Source organism: Chiloscyllium plagiosum, unplaced genomic scaffold, assembly GCF_037043375.1.
Source record: "Chiloscyllium plagiosum isolate Xiang-an unplaced genomic scaffold, Cpla_swu_hap1 HiC_scaffold_10, whole genome shotgun sequence".
Classification (NCBI taxonomy): Eukaryota; Metazoa; Chordata; class Chondrichthyes; order Orectolobiformes; family Hemiscylliidae; genus Chiloscyllium; species Chiloscyllium plagiosum.
The window spans coordinates 24,949,135-24,972,684 of NW_028270148.1; the positions used below are offsets into that span (position 1 = coordinate 24,949,135).

Here is a 23,550-nt window from a genome sequence, read left to right on the forward strand (position 1 = left end):
CAGATTACTGCACTGGATAATCTTTTCTGTGTTGCTACTTTAAATTAAGCAGGAGGGTTTACCCCATGTTGTAACAGTTTGGGGGCTTGTTGTTAGGATTTGAACTGGTTTAGACAGGTTTGAATAGATTTGGGCGTATGAAAAATCGCAGATTTAAACATTTGCAGGTTAGTGTCCTAGATCTTTAAATAAAATGTAGGTGAGATAATTGGTTTAATTTTGGTGACTTGTGGTTGATTAAATTAAGAGAGAAAGAATTGGCTCTTAAAATTGCTGAAGATGATGTTCTGGGATTTGAAAATGATTCTCAAATTTGCCAAGAACATTTAGAAGAAAAAAGCCATACTTTTAGAATTAGCAAATAAGTTAGATTTAGGCTTAACGGAGGACAAAAATAAAGCTGAAATTGTAAGGGAATTACGCAAACACTTAGGTGTATCATAGAAAAAGGCATGTGCAGTAAAGATAGAAGGATAAAAACAATGACTGCAGAAGCTGGAAACCAGATTTTGGATTAGTGGTGCTGGAAGAGCACAGCAGTTCAGGCAGCATCAAAGGAGCAGCAAAATCGACGTTTCGGGCAAAAGCCCTTCATCAGGAATCCCAAGGCAGAAGATGAGGTGTTCTTCTTCCAGGCGTTGGGTTGAGGGAGTGGTGATGGAGGCGACCCAGGACTAGCATGTCCTCGGCAAAGTGGGAGGGGAAATTGAAATGTTTGGCCATGGGACGGTGGGTTGATTGGTGTGGGTGTCCCAGAGATGTCCTCTGAAGCGTTCTGCGAGAAGGCATCCAGTCGCCCCAATGTAGAGGAGACCAAATCAGGAGCAATGGATACAATGAATGACATGTGGAAGTGCAGACGAAATTTTGATGGATGTGGAAGGCTCCTTTGGGGCAGTGGATGTAGGTGAGGGGGGAGGTATGCGCGCAGGTTTTGAGATTCTTGCGGTGGTAGGGGTAAGGTGCCATAGGGGACGGTGGGTTGTTGGGGGGTGTGTGGACCTGATCAGGTAGTCGCGGAGGGAACGGTCTTTGTGGAAAATGGATTAGGGGTGGGGAGGGAACTATATCCCTGGTGGTGGGGTCCGTTTGAAGGTGGCAGAAATGTCGGCGGATGATGCCATTTATGCGGAAGTTGGTGGGGTGGAAGGTGAGGACCGGCAGTGGGGGTTGGAGGGGGGGTTCTGTCCTCCGACCTATCACCTTTACCCCCACCTCCATCCACCTATTGCACTCTCAGCTACTTTTTCCCCAGCCCCCCACCCCTATTTATCTCTCCACCCCAGAGGCTCCCAGCCTCATTCCTGATGAAGGGCTTTTGCCTGAAACATTGGGTTTTCCTGTTCCTCGGATGCTGCCTGACCTGCTGTGCTTTTCCAGCACCACTCTAATCTTGACTCTAATCTCCAGCAACTGCAGTACCCACTTCCACCAGAGCTAGTGAGGTATTTGCCACTCTGTCAGATGAGGGGTCGAGAGATTAAGAAGAGGTTAAACAGACTATTTTAAGTGCTTATGAATTGGTACCAAAAGCATCTAGACAGCAATTCAAAAACACAAAAAAGGAACCAGGTCAGACTTACGTTAAGTTCGAAAGAATTAAAAACAGGTCATTTTGATAGATGAGTCCATGCTTTGAACACAGATAGGACCTTTCAGGCTCTAAGACAGATTATTCTGCTCGAGGACCATAGAGATGGTAAGAATTCACAAGGAGGAATAGAAAGTTCAAGAAATGAGAAGGGCAGCAGAATTATGTGGAGTACATGTTGGTGCATAAGACAAGCTTCTGGCCAGAACTTCATCCTGTGAGGGATAGAAGTTGGGAGAAGGAGAGATCCTACACTACAAAACCAAGAGTAGAGAGCACTGGTAAGAATTTACCATGACATAAAAAAGAAGCCAAAGAGAATGGGCAGAAGGTGAAAGGCCTCAGGTATTTTCACTGTAATGGAGTGGGACACAGTGAATTACAGTGCCAGTGGTTTCAGAAGGGCACTGGGGAAAAAAAAAGTGTTTTCACTGCCAGAAGGTGAGACACGTAAAGACACAGTGCTGGTCGTTAAAGAAAGGCGCTGTGGAAAAAAGATGTGGTAAAAGAAGCTAAGCCAGTGGCATTAGTGAAGGTAATAAAAGGAGACCCCAAGAAGAGCCAAGGAGCTGCAAGAGAATGCACAGCCTAGGCCAGGGCAGAGTATGGAGTTAGTACCTGATCTCTACAAAGAACTTGCCTCTGTGGGGTAATGTTTACTCAGAAAAACCAGAGGGAGAAGGACAAGAAGTTATAATTTTGAGAGATACAGAATCTAACCATTCACTGATAGTAAGGCATGAGCAAATATGCACTCTTTCTGATCGGTGGCTCGAGTGTGGGGTAATTTGTGGGATAGATGGACAAAAGATTAGCTTTCCTCTATGTGAGATCAGGTTGGAGTGCCAACTCAAGACTGGGGAGTTTACAGTGGGAGTGATTGACAGAGCATCAGTTCCAGGAATTCAATTTGTTCTTGGAAGTGATTTGGCAGGATCCAAGGTGGGAGTGACACCCTTTGTTGTAGAGAAGCCCAAAGAAGACCAAGAAACTGAGGAGTTAAAACAGAAACATCCTGGTATTTGTTGTGGTTCTGTTTGCCGAGCTAGGAATTTGTGTTGCAGACGTTTCGTACCCTGTCTAGGTGACATCCTCAGTGCTTGGGAGCATCCTGTGAAGCTTCTGTGTTGTTTCCTCCGGCATTTATAGTGGTTTGTCTCTGCCGCTTCCGGTTGTCAGTTCCAGCTGTCCACTGCAGTGGCCGGTATATTGGGTCCAGGTCGATGTGCTTATTGATTGAATCTGTGGATGAGTGCCATGCCTCTAGGAATTCCCTGGCTGTTCTGTGTTTGGCTTGTCCTATAATACTAGTGTTGTCCCAGTCGAACTCATGTTGCTTACTAGGCAGTATAAAACCAGGTAATGTACCTACATTACCAGTTCCCGCATTTGAAGAACCTTTCACACGTGTTACAGTTCATTAAGCAGATCCCCTCCCAAAAACTAAAAGTAGGAACCAGTACTTGTTAACCATAATGGATGTGTCTACCAGATTTCTGGAGGCCATTCCATTATGGATTATCGAGACAAAAAAAGGTGGTAGAGGAGTTGGTAGCTTTCTTCATATGGTATGGGCTACCCAGAGAGATTCAGTCGGACCAAGGGTCAAATTTTACTGCGAAGTTGTTGGAGGAGGTCATGAATAGCTTCGGTATACAGCACTTTGAATCCAATGTATATAATCCTGAATCCCAGGGAGCTTTAGAAGGGTGACATCAGACCTTGAAGACTGTGTTGAGACCATACTGTCAGAATTACCCAAATGGTTGGGATAAAAGGTATCTCATTCATATTGTTTGCTATTAGAGGTGCCCCAAATGATTCTGCTCAGTTCATTCCCTTTGAGCTAATATTTTATCATGAAGTGAAAGGCCCTTTGAAATTAATTAAAGATAAATTGACAGGACCAAAGCCTGAGATCTCACATTTAGATTATGTAATTGGAGGTGAGGGAGAAATTAAATATAGAGTAGGTGAGTTAGCTAACAGCACCTAAAGCGGGCACAGTGTAGAATGAAGCAGGTGGCAAATAAAAGCTCTAAGACTTGGACGTTTTCCCAAGGGGATAACACAGTACTGTTACCAGTGATACGAGATCCCTTCAAAACCAGATTTAGGAGCATATAATGCAGTTGAAAGATTTGTTACTGTAGTATAAGGACATGTGTAAGAATCAGATGGGGAGGCTGAATATTATCGTACATAAAGTAGACATAGGGAATACTGCGCTGATAAAACAACATGCTTATTGGCTTAATCATTTCCAAGCCGGACAGGTCCACATGGAGGTGGAGGCCATGCTCGATGAGGACATCATCTAACCAAGCCAGAGCGAGTGGAGTTTGTCAATCGTCTTAGTTCCCAAACCGGATGGGACTCAACGATTCTGTGTAGATTATCAGAAGGTCAATGCCGTTCCAAAATCTGACTCATATCCAATTCCTAGATTGGAGGACTCTATTGAGAAAGTCAGACAAGCCAGTTACATCACCAAATTGGACTCAATGCATGATTTCTGGCAGGTACCTTTATCAGAGACAGCGAAAGAAATTTCTGCGTTTGTAACCCGAAAGGGGCTAGACTAGTTTGAAGTGATGCCATTGGAATGAAGAACGCACCTGTCACATTCCAAAGACTCATGAACAGAGTTGTGTCTGGGTTAACAAACTGTGCAGTCTATTTGGACAATGTAGTGATCTTTAATAAATCCTGGAAAGATTGCATGGTACAGTTGGCAGAGCTCTTTGAACAACTACAAGCAGCAAAACTGGTGATAAACTTAAATAAAATGGAATTTGCGAAAGCAGAGGTGATGTTCTTGGGACATAATATCAGTCATGGAAGGTTGACCCCTCAGAACGCAAAGATGAAGGCCATCGAGGAATTTCCTCGACCAACCTTGGGGAAAAAAAAGGAGGTGCTTCCATTCTTAGGACTCAACGGAATCTATCGGAACTTTGTTCCAAACATTAGCAGTGTTGTAGCACCATTAACAGATTTGCTGAAAAAGAACACAAAATTTCGATGAACAGAACCATGCCAGGAGGCACTCAACCATTTGAAAGCCATTTTAACCACCAAACCAGTTTTAGCTCCACCAAACGTTTAAACACCTTTTAAAGGTGCCATTAATGCTAGTGACATAGGAGATGGAGCTGTACACCTACAGGAGCACAAGGATGGGATTGAACTGCCAGTTGGTTACATTTCGAAGAAAATCAACATCCACCAGTGAAATACTCCATAAACGAAAAACTATCGAGTTTGGTACTGGCCTTACAACACTAATGTTTATGTCACGAACAATGTATCGGAGATGGTTGTGTACATTGATCACAATCCGCTTACATTCTTAGACTGCTTTATTGACAAGAATATGAGGCTATTTCATTGGAGTCTTGTGTTACAGACTTTTAATTTAAAAATCATGCATGTTGTGGGTCGTAAGAATGTAATCACAGATGCATTATTGCAGGTTTAACGGATAAAATTTAGATGAGATTCACACATGTATATGGGAAGTAGTTATGGTGAACTCATCTTAAAGTTATCTGTATGTTAAGGTTGTGTTTTTTAAAAAAAGGGAAGAAATGAAGCCATCTTTTCATTATGATGGCTCATTTTTTCTTCGGGGGGGGGGGGGGAGAAGAGAGGTGGTATAAAGTTGTGGGTGTACAGTACCTTTAAGAGAGTTAGAAGCTGGTAGAACTATCTGACAGCACCAAGTGTTTTCAATAAGGTAGCAAATGTAACACTTTGTTGAAGGCTAGATTAGCTGGTTGCCTGCAAACAACAAAACAGATTCGAATTAGGCCAATCAGTTTAAGTTATACTCCCAAAAATCAAACTCCAATCAAGTTTGAATTTCGTATATTGACAATCTTAAAAGCCAATGATGCAATCTGATGCTTTGGGGGTATAGGACTGGGGAAAATTGAACAGTTGGGACAAAAAATACCAAGCCACCTTGTAAAGACTACCCGAAAAATAGCTCTCTTAAAGGTACCTTTATCAATCAGTAACCTGTGAAGCAGAATTCCCAAGAAGGCGGCAGGAATACAGAGAAGAAGCAAAAGCTGCCAGGTTTGGAGATTAGAAGTTTTGTTTTGTAAATCTTAATTGGGGATTTTATCGGACCAGTATTGTAGAGGGGAAAGTAAAAGATAGGTTAGAGGAAGGAGTTGTAAATAGTTGTTAATTATTCTCTGTTATACTTTAAATAAAGTTGTTAATTTTTACTTTAAATAGTTCTTGTCCTTTCAAATTTTCACAGATGACTGCACTAGATAAATATTTTGTGTGTTGCTGGTTTAAATTAAGCAGGAGGGCTTACCCTGTATCATAACACTGCTATAAAACTGAAATGCCAAGAAAGTTGCAACCTGAAAATCAAGTGTATTTATGAACTCTGCATCATAATGTTGTTTTTTGAAGCAGTGAATGAGAAAATTCAAGTCTGAGTTGCACCAAGATTCTTTTGAGTCATACAAATTCTGACTAACAATAGCTGTTTGAGTTGTAGAGTATTAAAAAGCTATTCATGCTATAATGACAAAGAAATATCCAAAACCTGCAAACTTAAAGCATCCTTCTCTCGGTGTGGGTAAAAGATAGAAAACCTAGGAAGCATGAAAGAATCACAAAATATCTAGACTAATCAAAAAGGACTGTGTGGGACATTTAAACCTTCACTTAAAATCTGGACTTGTAATCTTCAGAATTTGTTTATTTTATCTATATTCTTTTTCGACCAACCTTGGGGAAAAAAAAGGGAGGTGCTTCCATTCTTAGGACCATAGTACCTATATCAAATTATTTGTCTTTTATTGTCTTAATTATAAAGATGTATAGTTGAGATTTTAGAAAGGGTTAGTTTAAAATTGTATCGTAATATATTAGAAATCCTTTCTTTTCTGCTTTTTTGAAAAAAAGTGTTGCAATGAATAGTTCTTGTGACAAAACCTAGAATGAATTAGACTAGATTGATTTTGTCCAAAATAACTGTTAGTCAGACAAAACTGGTCATCTTATACGACCATTAACAAAAGAGCATAAGTAGACCATTTAGCCCATTGATCTGGTCAGATCTGATAATCCTCAACACCTGCTGGACTAACTGGCATTTTATATATTTTTAGGGTATGATTTTGTTGCACTCCCCAGTTAAAATGTAACCCAAGATCTTTGAAGACAATGCAGGATTAAACGTAGAGTTAGTGTAAGTGGTAAAGGATAAAAGATACCAGGTTTCTCATACAAATATATGATGGCATTTGAAATGGTTAAAATCATCCTATAGTTGGAACAGATATCCCTGATGGTTTAACAGGAAATAACAATCAGATTGCTGGAATTGGCAAAAAAAATGTTGCAAGCAAATAAGTTACCCGCTGAAACTACCTAATAAGACATAGTAATTGAAATATTGGCCAAGCATCTAGAACTGTAATACAGGAAACACAAAGGATGAGGTACAGAGAGTGACAAGTCATTTGAATTAGTAAGGATTTGATTAGTTTCAGAAAAATAGTTTGAACATGAAAAAATAATTGGGACAACTAGAGATAGAAAAAGAATTTTAAAAATAGGAGGAGGAGTGAGATTTTAAAATTGAACTTTTATTTCAAAAAGACGACAAGGAAAGTATTTCAGGAAAGAGAAAGAGAACAAAAGGGAAAAAGAGGAGACAGAGGTAGAGAATCCGCTTAAAGTTATGTAGTTTAAAAATTCAGATGCCAATAAAAATCATAATGAGGAAAATCCTAGTCATAACCTAAAATCCAGTACAGCAACATTTAACATTTGTACAGGCCCTACCAAAACTTGAGGAAACGAATATGGAAGCACTATGTCATTCGACGAAACACAAACAGTTGAAGTGGCCAAATGAAACCTGGATACTTCCATGCAAAGTGCAGATAAAGTGCAGGAAATTTATGCTTTACTGTTTGAAGGTTTTATAAAGATTATGACTAAAACTGCTTTTCTGGATCCATATGAGTTAGTTACCGAAGCACACAAGCAAAATTTTCAAAATTTGACAAAATCGCCCAGACAAACCTCTGAATTCCGAAGGATAAAGTAGAATAATTTTAATAAGTGGCAATGGGTTTATGAGTAAATACAATGTGAAATTCTTAGAAATCATTGCCTTGCAAGAATTGTAAAACTCACTACCCTTTAGAATCCATGTTGAAGACCAGAGGGTTGCAACTGTTGGTCAAGCAGTAGAAATGGCTGATGATTATGAACTCATCCATAAAATGAAAATAAAACAAATAACTGTAGATGCAGGATCCCCAAGTGGAAAATGAGATATTGTTCTTTCAGCTTGCACTGTGGCTCACTGAAAATTGTAGCAGGCCTATGGGAGAAGTGTATGTATAGGAACACAGTGGCAGCCAACTGGAAGTTCAGGGTGATTTTAGCGATAAAACATAGGCATTCTGCAAAGCAATCACCTAGCCTATGTTTATTCTCCCCAATGTAGAGGAGACTACATTGTGAATTCAGTAGACTAGATTGAGTGAAATACAGAAGAATCACTGTTTCACCTGGAAGGTATTTCTGGGGCATTGGATGGTATTATTACACCTTCTACAATTGCATGGGAACATGTCCTGGGAGGGTGAGAAGATGTTGCAAAAAGAGGTGTACCAGAGAGTCCGGAGGGAATGATCCTATTGGAATGCAAACAAGGGAGGGGAAGGGAATATTTTTTCTCCCCTTGTCCAATCCCTCCCCACTTTATATTCATGATTCTTCTGACACTTTACACTAGTTTCAAAGTTTCCAGTTTGCAGGCAGCAGCCACTTCCTCACACCATGAACTTCTGTCCTGCCCTGCTATCCATAAATCTCTCTCCAGGGTCCATCTCCATCTATCCATTCACCTCTTTTCTGTTAGGAAAGAGACAGTAGGAGCATGAATGAAAGTCAACTAGCCACGGTAAAGAAAGGGCACCCGAGAATATCCCAAGAACCTCATTTCAGATCAGAAAGCCGCTGAGTGGAGATGAAAATTGAAGATAAATCTTTCAATTGCAATAAAGTGGTGCATCTCTGTTCAGAATGCTGGAAGTGGCATGGGAAGCCCACGGGTTTGGTTAGGGCTCATAAGAGCAAGAGTTGTGAGAACCCAAAAAAAGCAAGCTCATGAGAGTTCATAAATGGAAATCAAAAGGAAAATACCACAGATCAAATTATGGCTTTAACTCAACCAGGAAACCTGAAAGTTCAGAAGAGGAGAATAGAGATATATAAAAATGAGATGTGTATATATAAAACCCCTTTTTCTTCAAATGATCTATGTTATTAGACACAGAAGCTACACAATCTCTTATACTGGAAAAGAAGAGTTTTCCTTCCAGAAAAAGTGCAAAACCAAGGTGTTAATAAATAGAGAATCTATTCCAATTCAATCGTACAAAGTATAATTGGAGTGTGACTTTTCAGATCTGTGGTAATAGGTTTTGTTAAGAAATTCCCTATGGGTGGATTCATTTGACTTAGTCCTAGCTAATGATTTGACAGGAGTAAAAATTACAGCTCTACCTATAATCACAGAAATCCCAAATGAAGTTAAAGAAGTGGAACAGTTATAGGAACAAGTTCCAAGTATTTTCCATTGTGTATGGCAGCCAAATCAATGGCTAAGCAAAGTCCTCATCAGGAGGTTAAAGTAATACCACAAGTAGATGTTGAATAGCCAAAACCTTCTTTAAGGATGGGGATGATAAAGAAGAGTTGAACATATCTTTTTTATTTGAGGCTCAAAGTCGATCCAGAGTAAAATAGATTAATTCAAGAAGCTCACAGTGAAGTTGAAGCTGAAGGATTTTCAGACTTATTATTTCATAAATGAAACTCTAATGAGGAAGTAGAATTATCCTTATAAATCTGCAGATATTAAATAAACAGTTTGTTGCTAAATTGTGCTACCAGTTGAAACTTTATTGCTGGAACAGCACAGCAGGTCAGGCAGCATCCAGGGAACAGGAGATTCGACGTTTCGGGCACAGGCCCTTCTTCAGGCCATTCCTGAAGAAGGGCCTGTGCCCGAAACGTCGAATCTCCTGTTCCCTGGATGCTGCCTGACCTGCTGTGCTGTTCCAGCAATAAAGTTTCAACTTTGATCTCCAGCATCTGCAGACCTCACTTTCTCCTCAAATTGTGCTACCACCCAAATATCATAAGATACTGAGTAGCTGTGAGAATGAAATTCGTATGTCAGGTCATGTAGAAATGCAGTAAATTGGATACAAAATTAGCTTGATGGTAGGAGACAGAGGATGATGATGGACGGTTGTTTTTCAGACTGGAGGCCTGTAACTAGCAATGTTCCTCAGGAATTGGTGCTGGGTCCACTGGTTGTTTGTCATTTATATATAATCAATTTGGATGAGAATTTAGGAGACATGGTTAGTAAGTTTGCAGATGACACCAAAAATTGGTAATATAGTATTGCATTTTGATAAAATGATAAAGGGCAGGACTTATACAGTTAATGGTAGTGTTGTCGAACCAAGAGACCTTGGCATTTAGGTACACAATTCTTTGAAAGTTGCGTCACACGTAGACAGGGTGGTTAAGAAGATATTCAGCATGCCTGCCTTCATTGCTCAGACCATTGAGTTTACAGGTTGGGGCAGCATGTTGCAGTTATACAGGATGGTGGGTGAGGCCATTGCTAGAATACCCTGTAAAGATCTGGTTGTCATTCTATAGGAATGGTATTATTAAATTGGAGAGGGTTCAGAAAAGACTTATCAGCATGTTGTCAGGACTGGAGGAGTTGAGTTATAAGGAGAGGCTGGGACTGTTTTCACTGAAGTGTAGGAGATTGAGGGGTGACCTTATAGGAGGTTTATAAGGGGCGTAGATAAGGTGAATAACAAAGGTCGTTTAGCTAGGGTAGGAGTATTTAAAAGTAGGGGACATATTTTTAAGGTGAGAAGCGAAGGATTTAAAAGGGACCTGAGGGGCAACTTTTTTTAAAAACGCCAAGGGTGAGTCGTGCATGGAATGAACTGCCAGAGGAAATGGTCGTGCAGGTACAGTTACAACATTTAAAAGTCTTTGGATAGGTACATGAATATAAAAGGTTTAGAGGGAGGTAAGTGGAATTAGTTTAGTTTGGGAAACTTGGTCAGCAGAGAGGAGTTGGACTGAAGGATGCGTTTCCCTGATGTTTGACTCTATGACCCTGTAAAAACAAAATACCAATATATCTTTGCAGTTATAGATATGACAAGCTAATTTCCAGAAGTGTAATTACAGCTAAGGTAATAGTGGAAAAATTAAATTCAAGTTTTCACTCATTGCGGACTACCAATTTAAACACAAGGAAACCAACGTTCTAACTTTATGTCCTTGAAAGTTTTAGATCATAATAACTGATCAGTGTTGAAATACTGGAATATCTGTAAAAATATTTTCATATTTAGAGGAATGGGAAGCTCTAGTAAGGTTATTTAACAAATTAAAGAAAATATTAAAGATACATTGTAATGTATTACGCTAGACAGAATTGTTGTGGATGAAGGGGAATTTGTGCTGATAAAACAGCATTTTTATTTGTTAAGATCTGAACAATAAAGTTCTGGTGAAACAGAAAATAAGAGCAAGAATAGACCATTTAGTACTTTGAACCTGCTCTGCCATTCAGAGAGATGGCTTATCATCCAACTCAGTACCTTGTTCCCACTTTTCCTCCATATTTTTTGATATCTTTCGCTCTAAGAACAATATTTAACTCCTTGAAAACATTCAGTGTTTTAACCTCAACCTCTTTGTGGCACAGGCTCACCACCACAAAGAAACCTCTCCTCATCTCAAACCTGAATGGCCTACTCCATGACCTAGAGTTCTGGAAGATTCAGTACAGGCTAGAAAAACATGCTGCTCATACTGCTCAATGAGATTAGAGACAAAAACACAACAAGCCAGGCAGCATCAGGAGGTGGAGAAGTCAACATTTCGGGTGTAATCCTTCTTCAGGACAAGTCTGTGCTTGCTGTTCTCAGAACAGTACATCCAACATTGGATGTGATTCTGGTATTAGAAATCATTTGTTAAAATCACCGTGCGCTAAGAATTACACAGGAAACCGATTGAAGATCATCAGTTGGGTTCGCAGTTGGATGCATTTGTGTGTGCTAGAAGCTACACGTAAATACACAGGATCCTGTTGTAAGTAAGTAAGTAAAAGGAATTTGTGCACTTTTTCAAATAGAAGGCAACAGGCAAAAAAATGGAAACAATCACACTCTGCTGCACTCCCATGGCAACATCCTGACCAATTAAAATCTACCTACTTGGTCTGAGAACTAAGATTGGCACGTAACTGTTCTTGCTGTAAACCCCATGCCAATGATTGGCCCACCCATTCAGCACCATCTTTTTATGCTGTATAAAATGATGTCCTTTTGTTCAAGTTGGTTTCTTGTGTCTGAGCTCTGAGTGCAAGACAAAAATCTTCAACTTCTTGTCTCCCGTTTAGCAATGCTGAAGTTCTGTTCTACCATGCAATCAATTAGATTTGCCAAGTTTATTCAATTAGACTTGTGCTAATTTACTTTAATTATCTCCAACAACTGATTATGAAGTCCGAAACTTTACCCATCACCGATGTTAAACTAACCAGCCCATAAGTTGCCAGGATTGTGTTTTTACACCATTTTTTGAATAAGGGCATCACATTTGCCCTTCTCCAGTCCTCTGGCACTTTCCCCCATATGCTTTGTATAAGAAAAGCATTTTAAAGTTAATTTTAAATAAGAGCAAAATAAATCTGTGAAGGGAGATTAACCATCAACAAGGTTCAGAAATTAGTGAACCTAAGAGACAAAGGTTACTCTGCTTATTCATGCATATTTTACTGTCACAAAACTTTTACTATTGCTCTTGTATTCTGTTAAGATTAAAGTATAAAGTAAAAGTAACTATTTGTTGATGGTGTGTCAAGTGTGCTTTGTCAACTGAATTAGAATGTAATCTATTCATTGCCTTTAATCACAAAGCAATCAGCTAAAGGGATAATCAGGAAATATTGTGGTGGTATCAGAGAGCACCAGGCTCAGAAAGATAGTTTATGGTATAGCATGAAAAATATACCAGTGTTTGGGGCCATTACTTGCAACTAAAGTTTTTAATTCACAAATAATTAATTTCCAAGCAAGGATTGCATAAATTTAAACTAGATCATAATATGGATTTGAAACATTTTCTTAAATAACCCATTGGTTACTATCAATTTTATTAACTACTGTAATGAGGAGAATTAATCATATCTATTGACACTGGTTGCAATTCATCATTACTTACTTCGGGTTATTTCCAGAAATAATAACATCAAAGCACAGGAGTATATAAGCAGACAATAGGAATAGCCATCAGTTCCTAATATTCAGCATAATGGTAATAGATAAGAAAATCCAACACCAATCATAAGATAGGACACACTGTGTACGCACACAAAAACATGGAGTAAGAAATCCCATGAGTTCACATGCCCGCCAATCACTGACGATCATCCTGATAACCTTGGTCACATTTTTTTTTTAAAATGAGGACTTAAGTGAGTTCATGGTAATTTCTCTTCCATAATGCAGTAACAAAGCCTGTGAAAAACATACAAATTATTGGCTGTTTTCTCAATATTTAGTGGTTTTGCTGCTGTTTTTAAACAAAGTGCGCAAAATCAAATAAAACACTATCATGTTTTGCTAACACTGAGGGAATTGGTTTGTTGGTTGGATTTTTTTTTTTTTTTTACACAGCAGTGTAATACTGACAGTGAGGGTTCAATTCCCATCACTGATTTGAGGCTACCACAAAGGACTTTCCTTCTTAACCTCTTCCCTCAGGTTAAATCACCACCAGTTGCTTCTTTGTCTAATGAGAGAGCAACCCCAATGGTCCATTAAAACTATGGCAGCACAACACAACAAATATTGAACAGGCATGAAATTTAGTTTGATCAACGGGTGCCATCCCCCAAATATGTTCATTATTTTATTTATACATTTTCACATGTTGGAAAACTAGGTTATAAATAGTCTGCTGCATCGTGTTAGTGTGTAACATGCACACTGAGTTATAAAAGTTTAATTACAGACAATCAAAAATGGTTTAATAAAAGCTTGATAATTACTTCAAACATTTTCCTTTCCTCGTTGTATATAGTGTTAGCTCCAGCATCTGCAGTCCTCTCTTTCTCATTCTGGTAGAATAGTCAATTTGAATTTCTACTCTGAATATCTTATTTGTTTTTGTTGACCATGGGAGACAGTAAAGCTTATCTCTATGCTAATGGTGACATTAAAGTACATGGTATATAAATGAGACAATAAGTCTTTCCTCTGATATGGATGCTTTGAATTCTATTACAAGGAATACTGTATGTAATTGTATTTGTGAAGATGACTCATATGGGCTCAAAACATTAACTCTTTCTTTCTCTAATTTGCTGCCATATCTGCTGAGTTTCTTCAGCTTTTTCTATTTTATTTCAGATTTCTAGTGTTCAGTGTTTTAGTTTTATTGATATAACCTAGCATTTCATTGAATTTTTAACTTCCGGCTTTCTCAGTGAAATGGTTCAGTATCAAGCCTAGCACCTTCCATAATATGCAATGCATTCATTTATACATGAAAGCCTGATGTTATGCTTCTACAGAATTATTTTGAATTTTTAGCATGGCAGGACCCACACATTTGCTACACATGCATTTACATTATTTCAATAATGTGTAGAGGAGGACAAAGCATTTGACAATCTACTTGGATTTCAGTAAGACTCTTGATATCTTCATTATCAGTCTTCCATCCAGGAAGCTAAGTACCTATGGAATCCAAGGAAACTTGGCAAATTTGATCCAGAATTGGCTGAGTGGCAGGGAGCAGAACATGATTGTCAAGGTGTTTTTGTGACTAGAAATCTGTGTCCAGTAGGATTCTGCAGGCATCAGTGTTGGGATCTTGCTGTTTGTGGTATGTACAGGTGTACCCCCGTATCCGCGGATGATATGTTCCAAGATCTACCACACATGCCCGATAGTAGCGAATCCTATCATACAAATGAGAAAGTTACCTGTCCAGCAGCCCCCGGAATTATTTCTGGAATGTTCCATGTAATATTTTCCGGCCGGGGTATGCCACGGATAACTGAAACCACGGAAACGGGGGTTCTACTGTATAAACTATTTATATTTGATGTCAGATGATTAATCAGTATGTTTGTGAATGATATGAAAATTGATGGGGTGGTAAATAGTGAGGAGGATAGCATCAGATTACAGGATGGCATGGACTGGCTGGTCAGATGAGTTGATCAATAGCAAGTGAAATTCAAATTGTGAAGTCATGTACTTGGATAGGACAAACAAGGCAAGGGAGTACATGATGAACGGTAGGACCCTTGGGTGCAAAGATCAGACTGGTGTGCATGTCCATTGGCCCCATACAATAATAGGACAGATAGATAAAATGTTTATGAAAGCTTATGCAATACTTGCCTTTATTAGTCAAGGCATGTGTTAAGCAGGAACTGTGTAAATATTGGTTAGGCCACAGTTAGAGTATTGTAGTTATGGAATCCACATTATAGGAGAGAATGATTAAACTTCAGAGTGTGCAGAGGAGATTTACCAGGATGTTGCCAATTTACTTAAGAGTTCTGGTTATAAGAAGTGAATGAAGAGACTAGGGTTGTTTTCCTTGGAGCAGAGGACACTGAAGAGGAGGCATGTTGGAGAGGTATAAAATTATAAGACCATAAGACATAGGAGCGGAAGTAAGGCCATTTGGCCCATTGAGTCCACTCCGCCATTCAATCATGGCTGATGGGCATTTCAACTCCACTTACCCGCATTCTCCCCGTAGCCCTTAATTATGAGGGGCATAGATAGGAAGGAAATTTCCTTCCTGGTGGAGGGATCAGTGATCAGAGGGCAGGTGGTTTAGGAGACAATGGGAAGCAAATTTTTTCACTTAGAGGATGGGGGGAATCTGGAATCACTACCTGTGTGGGTGGAAGAGGCAGAAACGCTCATACCATTGAAGTAGTATTTAGGTATACACTTGCGATTCCAAGGCCATGAGCCAAGTGCTCAAAAATGGGACTAGAATAGTTAGGTGATTGTTTTTGATGGAGCAGTGCTGAAGGGATGAAGGGCCTTTTTCCCATGGTGTAGATATCTAGGACTCCATGACATTTCACATGAACCTGAATAACTGATACACAACAGCCTATGTACAAAGATTTTCTACTGTTGGTAGAATATTTTCTCCTTGACAGTTTTTTGATGCTGAAGGTTTGTAATGATACAGGAATAGAACAAATCCCTTTAGGTAACAAAAAATAAATAAGATGTACTAAAACAAGACAGAAATCAAGTGGATTGTGTCTCAACATTTAAGAAAGTGAACAAATTCAGCTGACTAACCTATTATTTCACATCCTTACTTGGGAAAGAAAACATTAAAAATAAGCACAATATTTTCTGAATTATGATAACAACAGCTGTAACTCTAGTATACTCCATACTTAATGGGATGGATTTTCAACTTCACTTCAGCATTAATCGGGTGAGAGTATCATCAATCTTAATTGAATTAAATACAAGGAAATATAAAAACTAGGCATAAAAACTGTGGCCACCAGTGCATGTGAGAGGCAAGTAAGTCTCTGATTAAAGTCTTTAGAAGACCCTAGTTAGAAGTCTGAAGGAATGCTTTCCACTTGCCTGCCTGAGTGCAGGAACAACAGCACTCAATAATTCAACACTATATTGCATAATTAGCCTGTTTGATTGGCACCTCATCCAATTTAACATTAACTGCTTTCATGACTAACAGACAGTAGCTGTACTGTATGCCATCTAAAAAATGCATATTATAATGTTCCAATGTTTCTGTGACAGTACCTCTCAAACCACCTAGGAGAACAAAAGGTAATAGTGACATAAGAATCCCATGACAACCTTTCTAATTTGGAAATATATTTAATATTCCTTTATTATCTATGTCAAAATCTTGTAACACTCTACCCAATAACCCTGTGGAAGTACTTTCACATCTCTGAATACAACAATTAAAAAAGATAGTTCACCACTGCCTCCTCAAAATATAATTTGGAATGAGCAATAAACGCTAACTTTGTCAGCCCAGTCCACCCTAGAACAAAATTTTAAAAATCTATAACCGATATTTGATCTATTAGCAACTGTGGCTAATTGAGAAGCTAGGTGTAGAAAATTGTATTTTTGATTTTTAGATTAAGCTCCGTTGGGCTTTCATCTCAGCATTTTGAAACAAATGCATGTACTTCAAAGTTTTCAAAGGTGGGGTGGGCCTTTACTTTGGATTTGAAATGCACTGCTTAAATAGATGATGGACACAGATTTAGTAATACTTCCAAGAGGGAATTGATAAATATTGCAAAGAGAAAAAAATTCTCAACAAGTAGCAAAGAGCTCCAAAAGGAGTGTACTGTATCTGGGATAGCAGCATCCAACAGTTTTGAGTATGAATAGGTCTTCTTCTTTGTCAGAGTCAGAGTCAATACTCTTGGTCATCATTCAGGTGAGGTCAAAATACTGCTTGTAAATGTTCAACAAAACCCTAGAAGCTACACTAATATGTCCTGTTGCAGTTGTTATGGGTATGTTCACCAAGCTGGAAAGTTGAGTTTGAAATGTTTTGTCCCCATTCTAGGTGGCATCCTCTGTGCTGTGGAGCCTCTTGTGAAACGTTGCTGTACTGTGTCAGTTGGAATTTATTTTGTTTCGTTCCTGCTGCTTCCGGTTGCCGGTTCCAGTGGTTGGCATATTGGGTTGAGGTCAGTACTTCTGGTTGTTCATTGCAGCGATCGGTATATTGAGTCGAGGTCAATGTGTTTATTGATGGAGTCAGTGGATGAGTGCCATACTTCTGAAATTCTCTAGCGGTCCTCTATTTGGCTTGTCCTATTATTGTTGTGGTGTCCCAGTTGAATTTGTGGTCATTGTCATCTATGTGTATAGCTACTAGGGACAGCTGGTTGTGACATTTAGTGATTAGTTAATGTTCATGCATGCGGATTGCTAGTTGTTTGCCCGATACAGTGTTTTGCGCAGTCCCTGATGGAATCTTGTACACTATGTTTGTCCTGAATGTGGATTTATGATAGCACCTAAACCGACAGCCATGCTCAGACAACAATTCACCAGAACAAAAGACAGAATACCTATCATGAGCAGGACAATTGATTGGATGCAGTGACTGCACAAAACAATATAGGACAAACAGGCAGACAACTAGTGATCCGCTTAAGTGAACATCAACTAACCACTAAACACCATGACTAGGTGTCCCTAGTAGCTATACACTCAGATGACAAAGACCACAAATTTGACTGGGACCAGACAACAATAATAGGACAAGCCGAACAGTGAGCAGCCAGAACATTTCTAGAAGTATAGCAATCATCCACTGACTCAATCAATAAGCACACAGACCTCGAATCAACATGCCAACTACTGAAACAAACAACCGGAACTGATAACCGGATTCAACCGGAACGAAACCAAATAAATTCCAAGCAACACAGTAGAATAGCACTTCGCAGGACGCTCCACAGCACTGAGGATGTCACCTAGAAAGGGGATGAAACATCTATAAATCAACTTCCCAGATCGGCGAGCATACCCACAAGTGCAACCAGCACCTGAGTTGCAAATGTTTACACAAACCTTTAATATGTCCTGTATCTGATCATTCATTCTAGACTTTCAAAATTTTCACCTGAATTAGTGTATATGATAGTTAGATCAGTAACACATACAGCATATTTATCTGTATTATGTTTAAAGCATTTTCAAAATTAATGCTGTGACTAAAATAGTCGAAAGGGTGGCAGTCACTTTGCCAGATTACTGCTCAGACAGTGAAGTGGAAAATCCAGCCCAATTTACCTGTTTGTAATGATGTAGATAATTTTTGCATCTCATTTCACAGTTACCTCAGTTTTGAGTTCCTTGAGGAGAAACGACATTGGTTGGCCATGCAGATTACCTGATGGTGTTGTATTAGGAGTGTTAATGTCAGCATGGGCATCTACCCACACCACACACAGGTTTGAGTGACATGCTGCATCCCCAGAAATCGATCCAATTGCTAAACTGTAATAAGAAAATGCTTTTACGTTATTACATATTTCAATTTGTTTCCTTTGTATTATGAAATCTCCATTTTATGTTTCAGTGATGGATTTTTAGTTTGTTTCCATGAGACTCTGTGGCAAGAAAACATCTTACAGACTGTTCTCAGCAAATTCTAAATCGAACAAATCTATTGCACAATGCATTTGACAAGTAACACCAGTCTGGTCCATGGAGATTGTCAACCACCACTTTAATACTATCAGTCTATTAAACATTAATGGTTCTCTTGTGTTTCCTATCATAAACAATTTCTAGTCACTTTGTTTTTGGGATATGAACAGCACGATAAGGCCAGCATTAATTGCACGAGTTGAGTGGCGTGTTTGGCCATTCCAGAATGCAACTAAGAGTCAACCATGTTACTTTGGGTCTGGAGTTTTGTGTAGATTAGAATGAGTAATGGCAATTCCCTCCCTGAAGGATGTTGGTAAAGCAAGTCAATTTTGATGACAGCCTCTAGTTTTGTGATTATTTTTAGTGAATCTTGTAGTTTATTCCAGATTTATTCATTAATTGAATTTAATCTCACCTAGCAGGTGGGATTTGAACAGTTTCCTTTCAAGCATTAGTCCTGTTGTGTAGACTACTAGGTCATTATGCTGCCATCTCAATGCTGTTGTTACTTTGACAAAACATTACACTGCACCACCCATCTTATAAATATGTTCTGTTAGCAGATGTCACTGATGAGACATTGGTGAGACCATACACATGAAAGTCATCAGGAAAAAAAAAATCAAAATTTATATCCCTAAGTCTATAACAATGATTTAGGAGACACATCTGTGCAGTAAAACAGGGATTTTAGACTAGACAATAAGAGGGTGTGCAGAATCAAAATAAAATGTCCCATTGTCGATAAGAATTGCATGGTTAGACTGGAATCTGTATAAAGTGTTAACAAGCTTTTGTTCAACATCAGAGATAAATGTAGTGGATGAGAGAAGTCCAGAAGCTATTTGAAAAAAAGGTAATCTGGGAATACAACAAAAAACTTTCAGTCTTGAATTCCATGACTGTTTACCTTTTTGAGATTCGGAGAATTATAATGGACTGTATGTTATTACAATGAAACAAAGTTTGATTATGTTAAAGGTGCTATATAAATGTGGTTTTCAGAATAAGTGTGGTGTTGATAAAAATGAGATCACCTTAGTAATAGAGAAAATTAAACAATTGTAAATTAATGAATTTAATTGAATAATAAATAAAATACATTGTTTTCCACACAGTCCACTTGTATTTGTAGGATTAGCAAGAATACATCTGATTTATTTGAGGCCTGCAGACAGATATTCTTATGATCAGATCTTCAGCACCTGCCACCCTATAATTTGGAATATCTAGAGCCTGCTTATCAAGTGTGTGTAGCCACTTCACCTACACTATCCACACAATGAAAAATCTTGTCTGCTCCCATTGGCACTCAGTTTGAGATCACTCAATGGGTTGGAATATTTGAGCTATATGCAGGGATTGTTTTTGGCACATTGGAGGCTGAGGGGTGACATTATGGAGGTTTATAAAATCATGAGGAGCATGGATAGGGTGAATAGACAAGATCTTTTCCCTGGGGGAGTTCAGAACTAGAGGGCATAGGTTTAAGGTGAGAGAGGAAAGATTTAAAAGGATCTAAGGGGCAACTTTTTATGCAGAGAGTGGTGCATGTATGGAAAGAGATGCCAGAGGAAGTGAAGGCTGATACAACTACAACATTTAAAAGGCATCTGGATGGGTATGCGAATGGGAAGGGTTTAAGAATGGGAGTTTAGATCAGAGTGGTGCTGGAAAAGCACAGCAGGTCAGGCAGCATCTGAGGAGTAGGAAAATTGACGTTTCGGGCAAAAACCCTTCATCAGGAATAGAGGCAGAAAGCCTCCAGGGTGGGAGATAAAGGTGGGGGGAGGGGGCGGGGCGCTGGGAAGAAGGTAGCAAAGAGGACAATAGGTGAATGGGGTTGGGGATGGAGATGATAGGTCAGAGGGGAGGGTGGAGCAGATAGGGGAGGAAGGGAGATTGGCAGGTAGGACAGGTCATGAGGACAGTGCTGAGCTGGAAGGTTCGAACTGGGGTAAAGTATGGGGACGGGAAATGAGGAAACTGGTGAAGTCCACATTGATGCCCTGGGGTTGAAGTGTTCTGAGGCGGAAGATGAGGCGTTCTTCCCCCAGGCGTCGGGTGGTGAGGGAATGGCGGTGGAGGAAGCCCAGGACCTGCATGTCCTCGGCAGAGTGGGAGCAGGAGTTGAAATGTTGGGCCACGGGGCAGTGGGGTTGATTGGTACGGGTATCCCGGAGATGTTTCCTGAAGCACTCTGCGAGGAGGGGTCCAGTCGCCTCAATGTAAAGGAGACCGCATCGGGAGCAACGGATACAATAAGTGACATTGGTGGATGTGCAGGTGAAACTTTGATGGATGTGGAAGCCTCCTTTGGATGACTTGGATGGTGGTGAGGGTGCAGGTTTTGCAATTCCTGATGTGGCAGGGGAGGGTGCCAGGATGGGAGGGTGGTTTGTTGGGGGCGTAGACCTGACCAGATAGTCACAGAGGGAACGGTCTTTGCGGAAAGCGGAATGAGGTGGGGAGGGAAATATATCTCTGGTGGTGGGGTCCGTTTGGAGGTGGCGGAAATGTCAGCGGATGACGCGGTTAATGCGAAGGTTGGTAGGGTGGAAAGTGGGACCCGGGTGGGGAGGGGTTCTGTCCTTGTTATGGTTGGAGGGGTGGGGTTTGAGAGCAGAGGTGCAGGAAGTGGATGAGATACGTTGGAGGGCATCTTCAACCATGTGAGAAGGGAAATTGTGATCTCTAAAGAAGGAGGCCATCTGATGTGTTCTGTGGTGGAACTGGTCCTCCTGGGAGCAGATACGGCAGAGGTGGAGGAATTGGGAATATGAGATGGCATTTTTGGAGGAGGTAGGGTGGCAAGAGGTGTATTCCAGGTAGCTGAGGGAGTCGGTGGGTTTGTAAAAACATGTCAATATCAAGTCGGTCGTCATTAATGGAGATGGAGGGGTCCAGGAAGGCGAGGAGGGTGTCAGAGATGGTCCAGGTGAATTTAAGGTCAGGGTGGAATGTGTTGGTGAAGTTGATAAACTGCTCAACCTCTTCGCAGTCATCAATGTTGCAGAGGAAGAGGTGGGGAGTGGTGCCGATATAACTACGGAAGATGGACTGTCCTACACAGCCGTCAAAGAGACAGGCATAGGTGGGGCCCATACAGGTGCCCATGGCTACCCCTTTGGTTTGGAGGAAGTGGGAGGATTCGAAGGAGAAGTTGTTAAGGGTGAGGACCTGTTCAGCCAAACGAATGAGTGTCAGTGGAAGGGTACTGTTGGGGACATCGGGAGAGGAAGAAATGGAGGGCTTGGAGGCCCTGGTCATGGCGGATGGACGTATAGAGGGAGTGGATGTCCATGGTGAAGATGTGGCATTGGGGGCCAGGGAAACAGAGGTCTTGGAGGAGGTGGAGGGCGTGGGTGGGGTCTTGAACATATGTGGGGAATTCCTGGACTAGGGAGGATAGGACAGTATCGAGGTAGGTGGAGATGCGTTCGGGGGTGCAGGAGCAGGCTGAGACAATGGGGCGGGATGGTCAGGCTTGTCGATCTCTGACTACCTGGTCAGGTCCATGCCCCCTAACAAACCACCCTCCCGTCCTGGCACCCTCCCCTGCTACCGCAGGAATTGCAAAACCTGCGCCCATACCTCCTCCCTCACCACCATCCAAGGCCCCAAAGGAGCCTTCCACATCCAAAGTTTCACCTGCACTTCCACCAATGTCACTTATTGTATCCATTGCTGTCTGATGCAGTCTCGTCTACACTGGGGAGACTGGACGCCTCCTCGCGGAGCGCTTCAGGGAACATCTCCGGGATACCCGCACCAATCAACCCCACTGCCCCGTGGCCCAACATTTCAACTCCCACTCCCACTCTGCCAAGGACATGCAGGTCCTGGGCCTCCTCCACCGCTGCTCCCTCACCACCCGATGCCTGGAGGAAGAACACCTCATCTTCCGCCTCGGAACACTTCAACCCCAGGGCATCAATGTGGACTTCAACAGTTTCCTCATTTCTCCTCCCCCCACCTTACCCCAGTTCCAACCTTCCAGCTCAGCACTGTCCTCATGACCTGTCCTACCTGCCAATCTCCCTTCCCACCTATCCACTCCACCCTCCCCTCTGACCCATCACCTCCATCCCCAACCCCCATTCACCTATTCTACTCTTTGCTACCTTCTCCCCAGCCACCACCACCCCCAATTTATCTCTCCACCCTGGAGGCTTCCTGCCTCTATTCCTGATGAAGGGCTTTTCCTGCTCCTCAAATGCTTCCTGACCTGCTGTGCTTTTCCAGCACCACTTTGATCTAAACTCTGGTTTCCAGCATCTACAGTCCTCACTTTTGCCTTAAAGAGAAACAGTCCAAGTGCTGGCAAATGGGGCTAGATTGTTTTCGTACATCTAGTCAGCGTGGACAGAAGGGTCCGTTTCCATGCTGTACATCTCTTTGCCTCTGACTCTCAAATTCTGGAATAATGGGTTACACTATCAAACTCCTCATTAGGAGAAAGTGAGGACTGCAGATGCTGGAGAGTCATAGAGTTAAAAAGGGTGGTGCTGAAAAAGCACAGCAGGTCAGGCAGCATCCAAGGAGTAGGAGAATCAGCATTTCAGACATAAGCCCTTCATCAGGAACGTGGAGGGGGAGGAGAAGGTAGGTGGGAAGGCGATAGGTGGATGCAGGTGGGGG

At 40.8% G+C, this 23,550-nt stretch overlaps 1 protein-coding gene across 1 annotated transcript in view; it reads right to left on the reverse strand.

The window, feature by feature from the left end:
* Positions 1-23,550, reverse strand: part of LOC122552680 (arginase-1-like) — a 49,580-nt gene that overhangs the window by 20,413 nt on the left and 5,617 nt on the right. The window contains exon 4 of the mRNA XM_043695534.2: positions 18,594-18,753. Coding sequence (XP_043551469.1) covers positions 18,594-18,753 — 160 coding nt within the window. The remainder of the gene's footprint in view (positions 1-18,593; positions 18,754-23,550) is intronic.